The sequence below is a fragment of the Aplidium turbinatum genome, chromosome 12 (genome assembly GCF_918807975.1).
Source record: "Aplidium turbinatum chromosome 12, kaAplTurb1.1, whole genome shotgun sequence".
In the NCBI taxonomy this organism is placed as follows: domain Eukaryota; kingdom Metazoa; phylum Chordata; class Ascidiacea; order Aplousobranchia; family Polyclinidae; genus Aplidium; species Aplidium turbinatum.
The window spans coordinates 854,827-873,044 of NC_137483.1; the positions used below are offsets into that span (position 1 = coordinate 854,827).

The 18,218-nt window shown below is 40.5% G+C and overlaps 1 protein-coding gene and 1 pseudogene across 5 annotated transcripts in view; both read left to right on the plus strand.

Annotated features, from left to right (window-relative positions):
• LOC145781005 (uncharacterized) overlaps positions 1-17,225 on the plus strand; it is a 43,627-nt gene extending 26,402 nt beyond the window's left edge. For 3 of the 5 annotated variants that reach the window (XM_082592702.1, XM_082592704.1, XM_082592705.1), the window contains 10 exons: positions 4,579-4,707; positions 10,979-11,110; positions 11,791-11,854; positions 12,005-12,134; positions 12,265-12,412; positions 15,362-15,438; positions 15,732-15,879; positions 16,117-16,273; positions 16,418-16,500; positions 16,733-17,225. In XM_082592702.1, coding sequence (XP_082448828.1) covers positions 11,099-11,110; positions 11,791-11,854; positions 12,005-12,134; positions 12,265-12,412; positions 15,362-15,438; positions 15,732-15,879; positions 16,117-16,273; positions 16,418-16,500; positions 16,733-16,777 — 864 coding nt within the window. In that variant the 5' untranslated portion in view covers positions 4,579-4,707; positions 10,979-11,098 and the 3' untranslated portion in view covers positions 16,778-17,225. Of the gene's footprint in view, positions 1-4,578; positions 4,708-10,978; positions 11,111-11,790; positions 11,855-12,004; positions 12,135-12,264; positions 12,413-15,361; positions 15,439-15,731; positions 15,965-16,116; positions 16,274-16,417; positions 16,501-16,732 lie in introns of all 5 variants that reach the window. The other 2 variants (XR_014290692.1, XM_082592706.1) reach the window with 2 other exon arrangements.
• LOC145781251 (general transcription factor II-I repeat domain-containing protein 2 pseudogene) lies at positions 687-2,477 on the plus strand (annotated as a pseudogene).
• Positions 17,226-18,218: the final 993 nt, after the last annotated feature.

Sequence of the window (18,218 nt, forward strand, 5' to 3'; positions counted from 1 at the left end):
ATTGAAAGGAAATTATCGGGTACCGTAGCCTAGTTATCCCGACCAGCAAAAATTTGTTCCAAGAACCCAGTTAGCTTAAAACAGAAAATGCAGATATCGATTGCATCGCTTAATTTGACATGAAATTCTTACTGAGATAGGAGAAGGTATAGACCAGACATGGGCAAACTACGGCCCGCGGGCCAAATCCGGCCCGCCGGCTCTTGTATTCTGGCCCGCCGGATGTTATCGACATGTTGCAAGTTTTATTATTGTGAAGTTTCAATAGGAGGATTAGATACCTCTTGTCTCTAAATAGCGATACAATGTAGAATGTAGAGCATTATGATGTCACAGGTACATTTGTGCGTCGCTTGACGCAACAGTGCTTTCTGCTTTTAACCAGTAATGTCTCGTTCTGTTGCTCAACACAACAAACAGTTTACCAGCCTCATTTTTTTAAAAAAATGAGGCTGGTAAACTGTTTGTTGTGTTGAGCAACAGAACGAGACTATAGATAAGAGACAGTCAACCGCTTCAAGTGGACAGTTTGCTGGGAGGTTCACTAAAAACAGAAAGTTTTATTAGTCAATTTAACCAGTAATGTACCATATTTCTTAGTTTAGTGTTTTTATCAACAGTTTCGTCAGTGTGGAATGCTAAGCGAAATAGACATTGCTAAGTTGTTAATAAATTATATTGTTAAAATGAGTGCAGCGAAGAAGCGTAAAGTCGATAGTGAGCGCAGAGTGTTCAAAAAGGAGTGGACGACGAAATACTTTTTTACCGAAGTGGGATCAACTGCGGTATGCCTTATTTGCCAAAAAAACGTTGCTGTTTTGAAAGAATACAACATCCGCCGCCATTTTGACACCAATCATGCAAACCATCATAGCAGCCTGTCAACTCAGCAAAGAAAGGACGTTTCTCAGAGATTAGTGGCAAATTTTCGGATTCAGCAAAGCACTCTTTTTCAGCAGAGTGCAGTTTCTGAGTCAATCACCAAGGCAAGTTTTTTACTGGCTTTCAAAATAGCACAAGCAAGCAAACCATTTTCCGATGGAGAATTTATCAAGCAGTGCATGGTAGAGACAGCAAGTCTCTTGTGTCCAGATGCAAAAAGCAAATATGAACAAATCAGTTTATCACGCAGAACTGTAACTCGCCGTATAGAACAAATTGATGAGCACTTAGCTAACGAGTTAAAAGGAAAAGCAGATTCTTTTGTATTTTATTCGTTAGCGCTGGACGAAAGTAATGACGTAAGAGACACGGCACAGCTTTTGATTTTCGTCAGAGGAATTAATGACAAGTTTGAGATAATAGAAGAACTTTTAGCAATGGAGTCGTTAAAAGGGACTACTCGAGGAGAGGACCTTTTTCTTAAAGTCACTAGTGTGATCGACAGGTTTAAATTACCATGGAACAAACTTACGAATGTCACCACTGATGGATCACCAAATTTGACAGGAAAAAATGTTGGACTGCTAAAAAGACTTCAAGATAAGATGAATGAGGAAAATGCTGGGGTGGATATAACTTTTTTGCACTGCATTATCCATCAGGAAGCCCTGTGTAAATCTGTACTGCAGCTCAATCATGTAGTGAAGGCAGTAGTAAAACTGATCAACTACATAAAAGGGAGAGGACTTCACCATCGCCAATTTATCAAGTTTCTTGAGGAAATTGATTCTGATCACCAGGACTTGCTTTATCATTCTCATGTGCGCTGGTTAAGCTTGGGTAAAGCATGTAAACGAGTCTGGAACCTTAAAGAGGCAATTACCTCATTTTTGAAGTCAATCGGGAAAGCTGATGAATTTCCTGAGCTGGAGGACAGAGATTGGCTCTGTGATTTTGCTTTTTCTGTCGATATATTAACACATATGAATGAGCTGAATGCAAAGCTGCAAGGGAAAGAACTCTTCGCTCACGATATGTACACAAGCGTTACGGCTTTCAAATCAAAATTGGCTTTATTCTCAGCACAAATGTCCAACAATTCTTTTGTTCATTTCCCCACATTACTGACGATGAAAGAAGCCCCTAAACATGCAAATAAATACAGCAAATCACTAAATGATTTGCACCACGAATTTTGCCGTAGATTTCTTGATTTCGAAAAACTCCAAAAACCATTTCAGATTATTTCGGCTCCACTTTCACAAGTCGCTGCAACAGCACCACAAGAACTGCAGTTGGAATTGATCGATCTTCAGAGTGACTACGTTTTAAAGGAGAAATTCGAAGCCCTGAAGCTAAATGAGTTTTACGCATCGCTAAGCAACACCAGATTTCCAGAAATTCGAAAGGTGGCACAAAAAATGCTGGTATTGTTTGGTTCCACATATATTTGTGAACAGACGTTCAGCTTGATGAATTTTAACAAATCTAGCCACAGGTCTCAGCTGAGTGATGCGCACCTCAAATCTATCCTGACTATCGCCACAACCAAAATGATGCCAAATTTCGATGCTTTGGCAAAAAATAAAGCTTGACAATCCTGTCAGACGTCGTATTTAAATTCGATTTTGTTTTTTGGTTATATTTTTCAGTTATTTGTTAATTTAATCTTCCGTTTTTTTTGTCCCTTTGTTATTCGTGTGACAAACTATATGTAAGTGGCGGCTCGATCACTTGGCCCGCCAGTCTAAGAACAAAATAATTTTGGCCCCTAATTCAAAAAGTGTGCCCACCCCTGGTATAGACCGACGAGCCACGTTTTCACATTTAAAGTTATAAACGGTTAACCAATCACTCTATGATGACGAAGTTTCAACATAACATGATATGATCACTTCAGGATATTGTATGAAAAAGTCAACCACATGTGATCAGAGAATTAACAAAAAGAATTGGAAACACTGACGGTCATTGGAATGGCTCAAGGGTTCAAAGGTATTTGGACCCTTGACCCGCTGGGTATGAACTTTAAACCACTCGACCCATTTCGACCTTGAAAGAGTTAGAAGCAATTTTTTGAAGGGCAATGAATATAATGGTTCAATGCACACACTGTTAAGTGTTTACAGATATCATTTAACGGTTTTTCAATCTTCCACTGCTGTTTTCATTTCCTCTTTCCCAAACTGACCCTTCTGATGCAGTGTCAACATTGAATGCTCACTTGCTTCACTACTTATTTTATAACATTAAACACAGTCCACAATAATGTATAAAATGAATTAAACTTGTTTATTGTTCTTCATTCAATTATGTGCCACCGATAAACCATGGCTCAAGGGACAAAAATTTTAGTGGATCAAGGGTGACAACAGTCAGTGACAAAGTTCCATCTGATCTTTACGTAATTATAATGAAATGAAATCTAAAGTATCGGGACTAAATTCTTGGCTATATAGCCCACTACAATTTCTGATCTTAGATGTCGATGCTAGCTGTATATAAGTTTGTCTGAAACTCCAAATTATTAAAACACTCCAAAATCACTCCACCTCCTAACTCACATTTTTGAAAATTCAACCTAGAACTTTTCAAGAACAAAAATTGAACCAAACGCAACTTGTTTAATCCATAAAAAATGTATAATAAAGTGTTATTCGAATTCAGAGGAGGGTGGCTCATTGGTCAAGCATGGTCCATTCCTTCCCCTAGACATTGGCTACTTTGAAAGTAGCATGCTACCGTCCGTGATAGCATTCGTTTTTACACTACCATTTTAATGTCGTTATAGAAAACATGTTCTTGGTAAAATGTATTATGTATCTTTCACAGACACAATATGTCCGTCCGCCCCGATAGCTCAGTTGGTTAGCGCTTGACTTCGTGAACAAAGAAGCTTCAAGATCAAGTGGCGCTGGTTCGACTCTCGTGGTGTGCGCTTGAGCAACGCATTCTAAGAACTGCTCTTCATTCAATGGCACCTATTGGATGGAATAATTTCCCGGCAACAACACTTCAACAGTCGGAAACTTTACTCTGTCAATCTCGGTAACCGGCCGCGTGTCAAAAGTATCTACATGTATTCGAAACTACCAGAAATAACCTAACAAGGCTTTGTCAATCCGAGGATAAAGATTCAAAACCAACCTACCAAAATAAGCATTTCAAAATGCAAGTCACTGAGTCCTGCCCACTTTGGCTTCAGCGCGTCTTTTCCAACCGAAAAAAGTCTTCTTACTTAATGAACAGACGTTTATAACTCGCCAATTGGGAAAGCTCAAGGACTTGCTTCTGTTCAAAAAAGTCTCCACAACTGACTTTTCTTACCTTACCGTTTGTGGCTGGTATTATTGTCACTCTTATCGGTATCAACTTGGTTTGATGTTTCCCGCAATAGTCGAATGATTCCTGCTTTGATTTTTTTCACGCATATATTTCCATGAAAAATTCTCCACAAACGAGTCATTTTTTTCACTTTAAATTGGAAAGTAGCGGGAGTGCGATTGAAAGAAATGTAGCGCCTCTCCACTACCGCTGCATTGAAAGAAAAGTAGTGCTGCAGCTGCTACCAAAAGGGTAGCATGCTACTGCCCATCTCTGAATATTTATTTCATTGTCATTTCTGGGCAACAGTAGTCAACCAATAGGCTACAGTACATGAAGAAAAACATGAGTTTTGGGTTTGTTATGTTTCAGCATTCAAATTGAGTCCGTTTCCACTGGAAATGTAACAATGGAGGTAAACATCAACGCATCGAGGGTTGTCCCATTTGGAAGGATCATTCCTTTCCTATCTAGAGATGCGTCAGCTGCATTTACAGGAAGGTACCGGTTTTTACTATTTCAAACTACATGTATGTTTCATGCAGTGTTTGCTTGTGGGTCTCTCAACTCTCAACCCTGCCCCACTTAAACAGAATTTTCCTGCTTTAAGTATTGTATGAGATAATTGAGGATGTGGTGCTCTAACATATAATTAAGGGGATGAAGCTCTATTCACACCCCTCGATAGCACGATTGGTTACAACAATCCTCCTGTTGCTATTGTGTTACTTTGGATATTGCGCAATAGACACAGAATGAAATATTATTCAGAAAAATACATTGATGAAAACGATGTTTTTAAGATTGAATTTGTCAAAGTTGGAAGTTCTTCGTGTTGAAGTGAAAAGCATTGACGTGACTTGGCCAGTAATTGTTGGACTCAACGGGGAGCAGGCGCGGATCTAGGAGTTTTTTTCGGGGGGGGCCAGAAAATTTGAAAATCAATTAAACGGAAAGAAAAAGATAAAACAGATATGAACAATGATACTACGACAGTAGCGTAGCCAGGAATTTTGAAAGGGGGAGTTTTGACAGCCGGCGGGAGAAGCCCGTCGGTGTCTTCTTCAAAGACGACACCCAGCGGCAGGGGGTCTGGGGGCAGCCCCCGGAAAATTTTGAAAAATTACTTTGAATTTGGTGCATTCTGAGAGCATTTTCAACAAAAATGTGGGTAGGCTATAAATATTCCTGTAAAATGGTGCTGTCCGGTGGCATATCAAAAGGATAAGATCACGTTTTCGATAGCTAGCTCAATTGGTTAGCGCGTCACTTCTGGAACGAAGAAGCTTCAAGATCAAGCGGCGCTGGTTCGACTCTCGGGGTGTGCGCTTGAGCAACGCACGTTAAGGACTGCTCTCCATTCAGCGGCATCTAATGGATGGAATAGTTCCACAGCAACAAGACTTCAACAATCGGAAACTTCACTCTGTCAATCTCGGTGACCGGGCCTGCGTCAGTGATTCAAAGCCTCTACAAGTATGCAAAACTGCCAGGATTAAGCTCTGCATTGAAGCTTTCCCAGTCCGAGGATAAAAATTCAATCAATCAATCAATCAATTCTTGGGCATTTTTCGGAAATAAAGCTAAGTCTCTATGTTTTAGTTATTTTGGCAGCCGATTGTAGCATCGAATAGACAGCGATAGACACGTGTTTCGACCATGAGGCTAACCAATTGAGCTAGCTATCTCTATGTTTTCTTGTTGCTAATTCCTGGCTGAGATATTTGAATGTTTGGTATTGGCAAAACTCGCTCTTTTAATGCAGTTTCGTTTAAAATTAGGAAAACTTTGTTTTGAGGCATAGAGACTGAAAGCATCATTCTCAATGTCGTGATGTCACACGCGTGCCAAAGGGGGTTGTAACTTCCAACCCCCCCCCTTCCCTTGGCTACGCCACTATACTACGACATATACGATATGCCATATAATAAAATAGACATTAAAAGAAACAGCCATTTCATCAATTGTGAATGTTTGAAAAATACATTTTGCTTGAATAAAAATTGCTAAGCATGCAAAGTAAACTTGAAATCTGGTTTAAAACCCTGTATGCAGTGTCCATGACCAAATGGATGTTTGTATGTTTGCAAGCATAGACGGCAATTGATTGAAATTATAGTGAAGACTAAAAACTATAAAACAGCCATTCAAGGTTTCAGATTGTTTCAACTGACGTCATTTGGTTCAGCGTTGGTTTCAGCTGAGTCAGCTTCAACAAATTTTGCTATTAAAATGTATTTGCAGTTGTATAACGGAATAAAGGAGTCTGATCGATGGATGATTTTAATCATAATAATAACAAAAAAATTACCCCCCCCCCCCCGGATAAGTTTAAGTCCGCCGTGGGACTAATATCAGCTGTTTAGACGCATATTAAACGATTTGATGCGGATACATAGAATTTCAACAATAATTCTTCACAACATTTCGGGGGGGGCCCGGGCCCCCTGGGCCCCCCCATAAATCCGCGCCTGACGGGGAGGTATGCACGTCACGTAGCAACCTACATAAGCATGTCACATAGCAATCTGCATGCAGTTTTCCATGACATTACATCACTCTTTGACAGCTCCAAAAGGAGGCGTACCGCAATGGACTTGGTGGTTGTGAAAACGTAGTTTACTTTCTAGGTCTGCGCTGTTATTGGCAACCCTATCAATTGATCATGTTTCAACCAGTCCCTACTTGATTTCTTCGTGCACTACCCGGAAACGAAGTGCAGCTATTTAATTCCGCTCTTCAATATTGAAAAGTTTGAATGTTCATCAGAACTTTTCAGTTTTCCAGTAATAGTTGCAACGTTTATCTGACGTATGAGCATTGAACAAGTGGAACCAGAAGCAAATAAATTGTTTCATTGCTTCACTGACATTTTGTGCACCATGGCTATGCGCATCCTCAGAGCAAGTTACTTACCAGTTCAACACAAAATATCAAACATATAGGCTACACCTCAATAAGCTACTCCGGGTGGTGGCAAATAAATTGCTAAGTTAAAACACGCGATTATTGTCAATAATATCTGCAACGTTGCCTGCTTTGACTTTAACTCTTTACAATCGTGCCAACAGATCGATTTTCACAGTAAGTGATAAAAAAACAAATTAGAACACTTTAAAATTTAATAGTTTCTAAGAAAATGGCTGAGCGACGCACTCATTTCTCAATCAACCGTCGCGTAGAACGAACGACCAGCGAAGCTTATAACAGTTTCACCACCACTTCATACGTACAGGGAGTTTCTGAACCATCGGTAATATTTTATCACAACTACCAAATCTTTAGTATTTTATCCCTACCCAAAGATCCAACTCCATTTCACAACAATTGAGGTTCGTGAAATCCTGTGCTTCGATTATGACGCACTCACGCAATAAACAAGAGTTAGCCCTGGTTGTGAAATCCGAGTCGGACACAAACCACAGAATCAACTGGTTATAACGAAAATTGGGAAAACTGAAGCGAACTGCTATATTTTGTCTGAAAGATGCAATGCACTCAACCGTGACGATGGAAACTTGCTGCGTGGTCTCGTACGATTCAGTTTCTATGATGATGGCAATTAATGTAAAGTCTTGATGGGAAGAATTCATTCCTAATTAACACAACTGGAAACTTTGACCTAAGGGTTATTCTTTGTGAAATCATCCAGAAATTTTCCATTTTGTCACACATAGTCACTGATTTTCATGAAATTTTATACAATTGTAGAGCTCAGTTATCTGAGCAAAATGGTGCTAATTTAAAAAAAAAATTGGGTTAGTACTTTTTAAGCTATGGCCCTTTGAAAATGAAGAATTTCTGTGATTACTCAAGCATGAAATTAAAAAGAAAAATCGAAATCAGTTTTAAAATTATTACAACAGCCAGAGATTTCAACTTTTTAGTATGGAATTCGATCAACTTGTTGCTAATGCATCATAATTTTTGTAACGCAGTGATTTTCCAGACATTTTCTAAGTCTACGGCGTTCATGTAACTACTCATCCGTGACGCAACTTCGACCGATTCTGAAAATTTCTAGACCTCTGCTGTATTGTTTTTGTTGTGATGGTCAGAAATAAAAACAAATTGAACTGAAGTTTATAATCTGATAATTGAAAACGTATAAACAACCCTTAATAATGTTGTGATTACAAGAACGTGGAAAATCACTCAAGCGTGACTAAAGTTGATTGAAAGTTGTATACAAAAATCATGATGCATTAGCAACACGTTGATCAAATTCCTTACTTAGAGATTGAAAACTCTGTTTGTTGTAATAATTTAAAAACTTACTTCGATTTTTGTATTAAAGTGCTGACCCAATTTTTCTCAAATTGGTACCATTTTGCTCCAAAAACTGAGCTCTACAATTGTATCAAATTTTATGAAAATCAGTAACTATTGGTGACATGGCCTGGATGACCTCACAAAGAATGACCCCTAATTGAATCTTTATTTTGTTTCCTTCGTTTTTGTTCTTGGTGTAGTTGTATAGGCTGCATCAATGATTCCCAACTCGGGTGCGGAATTACAAAAGTAGTGCGCTACTGCCCACTTTTTGGGTACCAGTTGGGTCTGCTACTATTCGGTGAGTCCGATTCGGTGAGAGCCTTTTTCGGTGAGAGCCCTATTCGGTGATTTTTTTGAATTTACTTTGAAAATTATTGGGTACCGTAGCCTAATTAAAACCCCTAACCCCAAACCCAAACCCCCTAACCCAAAACCCAAACCCCCAAAACTCCCAAAACCCCCCAAACCCCAAAAACCCAAACCCCAAACAACCCCAAAACCCCCAACCCCAAAAACCCCCCAAACCCCCAACCCCAAAAACCCCCAAACCCCAACCCCAAAAACCCCCAACCCCATAACCCCAAAAACCCTCAACCCCAAAAACCCCCAACCCCTATCCCCTAACCCTATAACGGCAATGATAATTTGGCTACGGCGCGCAATAATTAAAAAAAAAAACTCACCGAATAGGGCTCTCACCGAAAAACGTTCTCACCGAATAGGGAACTCACCGAATCGGACTCACCGAATCGGGCCATTCCGGCATGTGATGTTGCGTGCTTGCAAATTCTTACTGTGGTACCCAAAAATGGGCAGTAGCGCACTACTTTTGTAATGCCGCTACTAGCGTGCTACCTTTTTGGTAGTGGTAGCGGCGCTATTTTTTTCCAGTGTAGCAAAGAGGCGCTACATTTATTTTAGTCGCACTACCGCTACCCGCTTCTTTCTAATTTAGAATCGTTTTTGGTGATTCCTTATAGAAACAATGCGTGAAAAAATTAAAACACAAATTATTCGGCTATTGCGGGAAATCAAGCCACGTTGATACCGACAAGAATGACACCAACAACACCAGTCATGACTCCAAGGATGATTTTTTTGGTGTGTTGGTGCCATGGCATGAAACCTCGGTACGGAAAGAAAAGTCAATTGTGGAGGCTTTTTTTCAGACAGAAGCAAGTCCTTGAGCTTTCCCAATAGCGAGTTATAAACGTTTGTTCATTAAGTGTAACCCCCATTCCTTCCAGTGCTGCTGTAGGGAACTTTTTTCGGTTGGAAAAGACGCGCTGAAGCCAAAGCGGGCAGGACTCAGTGACTTGCATTTTGAAATGCTTGTATTTTTGAACAATGGATATAAATTTCATCTAGAACGTGTTTTCTACAACGACGTTGAAATGGCAGTGTCAATGAATTTGTAGCTCAGTAGTTGAATGCTGTGCATAGAAACACGTTTGCCAATTTTATCTGCTAAGAGAATAGCGACATATTAACCTTCACATTGACTTCGAAAAGAAAGATTTATTCTATTTTTTTCGTTCCGAAGTGGCATTCAATTTCCAAGTAAAATTGAACTAGTATTGTGTTGATTTCTGAAGTTTTTTTTATTAATTGTCTTTCCCAAGGACACGCACAACAAGCGAACGTGTCCACTTTTCTCCACACTGTATTAGAGCTGAAAGTCAAGCAGAGAAGCCATGAATTCCAGTTTTTAAACTTTTGGAATATGAAACTGTTAAGGTTTATTCCAACAACCTGCTGCATTTGAGGTGAAAAATTGTTGGTCTATCATGGGGTGCCACAAAATATTTTTATCTTCTGAAGGGTGCCGCAAGTCTAAAAAGGTTGGGAACCATCGGGCTACATATTCAGTCTTTTTGACCATTTTCTATTGTTTCACGCAAAAACAATTATCTAAATTCTAAATCTGTTTTGGCTCAGCATTTTATTTGTCACTACGCGTGCTCTAGTATTTATTTTCAAAGTTTCGTTTTGTACGTCACTCGCCCTGAGGATGCGCATTGACAGGGTGCGCGAAACGTCATTGGAGCCAAATAATATGTTTCTGCTTTTATCATCATCGGAAGAATGCTATATAAAAATATGCCATTTATGGAGGTAAAAAATGCGTCATTGTATGGCATAGCCTTCCTGGGGATCACGTCTGTTGTGCTCGCTGTATTGCTGATGCGATCAAGGACTGGTTGCTGTGTAGTAGGGAAGACGCCTCCAATCTCGGGCTGTAAAAGACAATAGATTCGATCTCAGAGGTTAAACGAAGATGGCGGCACCACCACACAAACCTGTGCCGTCTTGCTGCTGATAGCTTAATTATACATTCACAGTCAATATTGCCCTTGACTTGTGGGCGTTGTTTGCGCGTGCCGGATATGTGTGATGTCAGGAATGGCGGTGTGTGACGTCATTCAATAACGCTTCAATTGATTCGTCATGAATCGGGATCGTTCACGTGATTGTCGCAAACTTTGATTGATTTCAGTTGAAACCTGGAAATTGTTCGGCAACAGTTGGAGACATCACGTTCCGCTTGAATGACTCCCTCGCAGATCCCTCTCATGGCTCCGTTCTAACATTGGTCGGTGTCGAAGTGCGTCATCAAATGGAAAACGCGGTAAACTACAACAGTGTTGCCAACAATTGTCTGAATCTTACAATTGGTTGCTTTTCAGGTTTGTTTTATGGGGTTTCTTTGCTCAACTTCATGGTCTCATCCCATGTTTGTAATCGTCATGTCCCAGACGAACACGGTATACCAGAAGCCAAATAAACGGGAAAAATATAAGAATAAATCTTCAAGGGCCTGACTTTAAAATGCACATAATAGCTGTTTGGAAAGCGCCGGTAAATAGTTAAACGCATCGACTTATGTTCCTCTACAGTCTACATAACTGTGTGACATCAGCATGCTCATAACTCTACACAGACCATCAGAGCTGCTGATAAAGCACTTCGGCTTCCGACGTAACATTGTACAGTTGTTCGCCTGTTTGTTCTTTATTGATGCTGGACTTACGAAAGACTAACACTTGATTGCTACTTCTTGATATAAACTTCATCTGTCGCTTCTACGTTTGGTTATTAATACAGTAGTTAGCTTCAACAACCTAGCAATCTCACATTTTGTCAAGGCAACTTTATCGGTGCCCTGTTCCGGCCATAACATGGCGCTCACAAGTTGCAGACAAAGCATTCCATTGGCGACCTCCTGACCTTCCAATCTGGAAAGTCCGGCCGCTTGTTGTTACAATGACGTCATTGCCTCATATCGGACTGTGACACGTTATGTTGCAGATTTGTTTCACTCTCACAAGCATCACGATGGAGCACTCTTCTGCACTCACTGACAACGCCAACGGTGGGTGGCTTCGTTAGATTTACGAGGTTGTATGTAGGATTCCCAAGTACTTTGCCAGCAATGTCTTAAATACCTCGTTTGTAGAGCGCGGAACTGGTAATTCTGCGTTGCCCGCACGGATTTTTTGGTAAACAATTGCCGCTATTACAGCTCTGCACCCACTTTTCTACAACACCAGCATCTATCTCGGGATTACCTCGTCACTGGATGTCCAAGACAATTACTTAGGCTTCCCGTTCTATGGATTTTCATTCGCGAACCGTTTGTTACCAAACACCAGGTGAGTTCCAAGATTGTTTGCTGCCGCCTTGTCTTTCAACCGTTTTCACTTCAAACGTTGGTAGTGCTTTGTTTACTTCTAGCATCTCATCCTAGCCTTTTAATGTTTTAACGACGTTTTTTTTCCAAAGTTACCCTAAAATTGTTACCGACTGCATTCCATCGATGGTCAACAGCAACAAGATGGTGATTTTCTCCATACACCTAAAGATTTTCTCCAGCGTCCTGAACGCCCTCCACGACAACGGGCTCTTCCATCGCTCGTTCAGCATCAAACAGGTGCAGATTGTTGGAGGCTTCACCTGTGACGTATTTGTAAAACTTGTCACAGCTCGGCATGGCCAGACCAAATTGACCAATCACAAAGCAGGGAACGATTCACATTTTTTCTCAGGAAGAGAAATATGTCTTCACTACCGTACTGCAAGTAGAGATGCCGGTTTCATTCTAAACGAGAAGAATTGGGCGAAGTTTCATTGTGTAGTTGCAGATAACGTTATACAGCTACATCGATTAATGCAACAATTAGTTTGATGGGAAGTTTGTTTGAAGTTTAAAGCTCACCGTTCTTGAAAGTTTTTTGTCTAAATAAAACAAAAAAAGTTCTTAGCATATAGTTTGTCGTTGAACGAAATTGTTTGTTGTTAATTACCATCTACTCATAAAAGTGTGCTACAACAAAAATCTTTTTAAGTTTAACCATCAAAATATAACTGAGTGCTAAAATTTACAATATTTTTTAAGTTTCTTGGTTCTGTTTGCTGTCGAAGATGAATTTATTTAGACCTTCAAGCTTTCAGAAGTCCATAGTTCAGTGGTAACTGAATGATTGTAACTTGCTCATTGTGAGCCTGCAGCCTAGTTCTATATTTAAAATCACTTCAATCTTAAAAATATAGCATAGTGTGTAAAAGCCAAAAGATAGTTTTAATTCTGCAACAGAGTTGATAATCTGAAATATAGACCTTACGCTGCGCCCCACAATTAGTAAATACTTTTGCTTCTGTTCGATCTAAATGTACTTTATTGTTAGCCTACACTCACTTCAAGATGGTAAAATAATTCCACCACTAAGTCATGCGTCATTGGAGAAATTTTTTCCTCCCGATAAGTGTGAATCGATTCCTGCTTTGTGATTGGTCAATTAAGTCTGACATGCCGAACAAATAGGTTTCACAAATACTTCACCGGTAGAAGTCGCTGTGGTTGCTTCAATGTTCCTGCATTTACTGTTTGTCGGTCGTCGGACCACTCGGCAAAACTCGACAAAAAAACGGACCACTCGACATGCGACAATCAGCAAGTTCACTGCAGCTACTCCCGAGTCAGCAAATGAGATTTACGTGCTCAGGTCGGACTAGCTTGGTATTGCTTGTCAAACTCATTTTGCTGACTTGTGACATGCCAAGTTCCGACTTGCTCAGTTTCACCATTTACCACTTCTGCCACTTGCTGAAATGTTGCTAGTTCAGTTGTCCCTTGCTCAGTTTTCGCTTGCTTAGTTCACAACTGCTGACTTGTAGGAGACCCCTGTTTATCATTTGATGTTTGCAACTTATTCCGAGGATAAAGATTCTCATAACTAGAGATGTACCGATATATCGGTATCGGTGATGTCGGCCATTTTTTGAGTATCGCCATCGGTATGGGAAAAATTTGGCCGATACTAAACATGTAAACAAAAGGCGTTTGCTGCGGATTTTCTGCAGAAGCAAAGATATAGATTTTTTAAAGTAGTAACTAACGTCACATTGATGTAGAAAAATAACAACCTATTCAAATTTTTGATACCTCACACCCCCATGACTTCATGCGCGCACCTTTGGGCATTGTTTGCTTACAGTGATTCTTTCACTCAAACAAAACGTTTTGTTTTATCAGTTTTGCGTTGTTCGATTCTTAAGTTGTGAAGGAGACTCAATTTCTCCAATATTTATCATTTGTGTTTCTTTTTTACTCTTGCAGAGGATAAACCCAGGCCAAGACTACCCATATAGCAAAAATGTATAATTTTGCATCGTTTTTACGTTGCTAAACGTTTAAAAAACCTGTGTAACTTGGTTATTTTTAGTAAGCTGGTTCTATCAGTTTGTGATTTAATTTCCACCTTTTGACTTTCGTTGTAATAAACTCACCAAGCTTAAACAATGTCATGGCAGAGTAAGTAGGCTAAAAATGAAAGCAATGGGACTACGAATCCTCACGAAACTAATCAATAAATGGTCTTATTGCGCCTAAGATGACAACCTCATTGTGAAGAAAGGAGCGTTCTTCCCGGCTATCAGCACAAGGCTGAGCACTCACTAGTACAGCGAGCAGTTGCGATTCACTAACCACAACGGAGTAGCTTCCACGCTAGCCATTTAGACTATCCAATCAACTATATGCTTCTCGGCAGCCGTTTTGTAGCAAGAATTGACATCGACAAGAATTGAAATGGCTAGTGTGTCAACCTTGTGCTGATAGCCGGGAAGAACGCTCCTTTCTTCACAATGAGGTTGTCATCTTAGGCGCAACAAGACTATTTTGATTAGTTTAGTGAGGATTCGTAGTCCCATTGCTTTCATTTTGAGCCTACTTACTCTGCCATGACATTGTTTAAGCTTGATGAGTTTATTACAACGAAAGGTGGAAATTAAATCACAAACTGATAGAACCAGCTTACTAAAAACAACCAAGTTACACAGGTTTTTTAAACGTTTAGCAACGTAAAAACGATGCAAAATTATACATTTTTGCTACCTGGGTAGTCTTGGCCTGGCAAAAGCTTTTCAACCAAACGACAAGCGCCCTTAGGTTGCACATTATTTGTCCAATAGTTTTTGTACGACTACACAAATCACTTGGTTTACATTTTACATCTTATTATAAATTATGATAGCTTATTTCGAGAGTTTGCGCAAACCCTTTATTAATTTGTCAGAAACCCAAATTATGATGTAATGTTTCTTCCCATATACCCCAGTCCTCAATTACGGTGGACTTTCATTACTAAAACCTTGATCTAATTCCTTGCAAATACCAAAATTGCTTCTTTTTGTAACACCAAAGTATCGGCCAAAATATCAGTATCGGCCTAAAAAAGTGATATCGGGATCGGTATCGGCCAAAATATTGGTATCGGTACATCTCTACTCATAACATGTCGCTGCCTGTTCCTTGGTGCATTATCTGGCCGCGCTTCTGTTTTATGACGGCACTGGTTGATTAACTAACTTCCACGTTTAGTTGCGTTCTTATGGCATCCGGATCTCACCGAGGAGGAAGATACTCCGGAAAGATCCCAACTGGAAACAAGTGAAAAGGTTCGTTCAGTTCTGGAGCACCGGTGTTCGATTCTGCATCAAGCCGGGCCGTTTTTTTTGCGTAACGACATATTCGCAACGCGTGATGCCAATGTCAATTGACCAGTGCCGTGTGTTTTGACGTGACTTGGTCTGGGATCGAACCCGTATGCTGAACACTTGAAAGTAATGACAGAAAGACCGAATCCCTACTCTTGCCGTTTCGTTATCGCGTTATCTGTCGTCAGTCAATACGTCACCGTTGCCAGGGTAAAAGAGAATGCAAAATCATTGATTAATAAATTGTTGTCCAGGTGGTTCCAAGTTCGCTTGGCTTTCGCTCGTAGCTTTCCCATTACGATTCCCAAAGGAGTTGGAATACAAATTCCATCCAGGCTCCACATCATTCCTCAAGGAATCCTAAGTAACGGAACCTTGCTTGTCGTCACGCCCACGATAGTGGTGAGTGACGTGATTGTTAGTTCAAGGACTTGTGGAGCGACACCGTTGTTACTTAGCAACGTAGTAGATGGAAACCGTTGTCGAGGTAACCAATTAATTATTATTGGCAGTGTTGCGCTTCATGCTAGTGGGCGGCTGCTTTTCTTACTCCAACGTTGATGTCAAACCGACGTTATTTTGCGTTCTTTCAGTGAATCATTTACCTGGCCGTTTATGTATTGTTTGTTGCGGCATCAGGACGTCACAATGAACGTGACCTTCAACTTCACCGACGACCAATTGACCGGGAAGGTTGTTGCAATGACGTCAATCAAACGTCACGCAGTCCTGCCGAGGAAGACGATCACAAAGATCCTTGACCAACTTCTTCCGGAGATGATGTCAGACTTCAACGGTGAGATTGCAGTGTTCGTGGAAGTGTTTAGATGTTTTAGGCTGGGAAGCGTTCCAAGTTAATTTTTTAAAGTTCCACGCACTTGTAAAGGCTTTGAGAGAAGACCAGGACATCACTGATCATCATTTTACATCAAACTCACAGATCTCCTTCAGCGCGGCTTCCCAATCCCTCGTCACTTCGGATTCAAACTGATCGACAGCGACTGGATGCTCTTGCTGTCACCGGTGAGCTATTGCGTCATCATCGACATGACATCACATTCACAATGATGACGTCATTCAGTAGCTGGCGATAATGTTTTCAATTGTTAATCGAATTGCGAAACAGTTCAGCTAAATCCAAACAAGTAGGAGGGGTGGTTCATCCAACTTTTGTAAGAGGAGTGCTGATCCCGCCAACGAGCGGTGTCTCTATGACCGAAGACTCACGCTACCATCTTATTTTGTTTTCTTTCAGCCTCATCTAGAAATCGCGGCCGGTCTGGAGTATGTTGGGTGGTAGCGCTCTCCAGTGCTCCAATCATTTCTTGTGGAAAAGTCGATGACAATATTTGCTGAGTTATATTTTTTGATTTTTTTCTACAATCATAGGTGCTTGCATTTCCAAGCTTACTTTTGCTCGCTGCTCATGTGATGTTTGTTTATTCCTTTATGCATGCTTCCACGTCGTAGGGTTTTTCGGATTGTGAGTTGTTGCATTCTATCATTTGCTTTTTGTGGTTTCACTGTAATGTTTTTTGCGCCAAAGAATCTGTCTCAAAGAAAGGACGCAATGAAGATTGTCGTGTCACGATCTCTTTGCTACCTGCTCGAGTTTAAATCTACTTCCAAGCGTCAATGTGCTCTCTTGCTGTAAAATTTTGCCTAATCTCCTGCGCTCTCCCATAGTCTGGCAACACTGCTTTATACTTCCTGGCTACCTGCAGTTGCTCCTACAATAAACAACCGGCAATTCACATCATTGCAATCTGCCCGTTGTAACAACATAGTGGACAGTCGATGGGCTAGCATGACGTCATAATGCGGGCGCGTAAACCTTACACGCTGATCAGTGCCGGTCTTTGGGGTGTGCGAACCGTACGATCGCACAGGGCCCGCAAATTGGGGGGGCCGCAATTTACTCAAAAAGTGCAGTAATTTTTGTCATTTCCAATGGAAAAATTCAACAAGCGAATTCAACAAAGGAATTAGCAACAAGAAAACATAGAGACTCAACGGGTGCAACCTATTTCGTACCCTAAAAAGATTGAGAAAAAAAACAGAGCCGAAGTCGCTGATCGAAGTTGCCGCAAACATTTCAAATTTATCTCGATCTTTCCAGGGGACGAAATAGGTCGAAATTCGATTTTGTTGAAAGCGGACAAACATGTCCAGTCTGAGCAGCTATCTCGGCGGACAAATTAAGTCTTACGGCGGACACCCGAGATTTAACTTGGATCGTCATGTTTAATCACTTTGTGTTGATAATTCTTCACTTTGAAAGGCTTTCATCAGACCTGGCCATTGGAGAGTCAAAGCGCCCTGTAGCTGCCCAGTACACAACATAACTGATTAACTTCCACCGAACAGGTCGTGTGGCTTCTTGCGTCACAATGCTCTGGGCAGGAGTTGGAAAACTTCTGTACTAACGTTACTGTTTTCTGCTGTGCAAAGTTTTACTATCGGCTTTTATCCTTAGGTTTATTTTTGTGTGTCATGTGAGCGAAAGTGATGAAGAGCAAGTACTGTAGGTTCATCGTATTCATTCTCACTTAAAGAATTTTTTCTGGGCCTTTTCTTTCTTACTGTAATACCAAAACTTAGCCTACTCGTATGAGTTAATTTTGTAACCAACCTTGCCTTATCAATATTACTCGGAGATCAAAGCCAGACATTGTGATGTAACACTTGAACTAAATTGCGCTGATTAGTGTAGAAGTAGGTACTGCCATCCATTCTTAGCG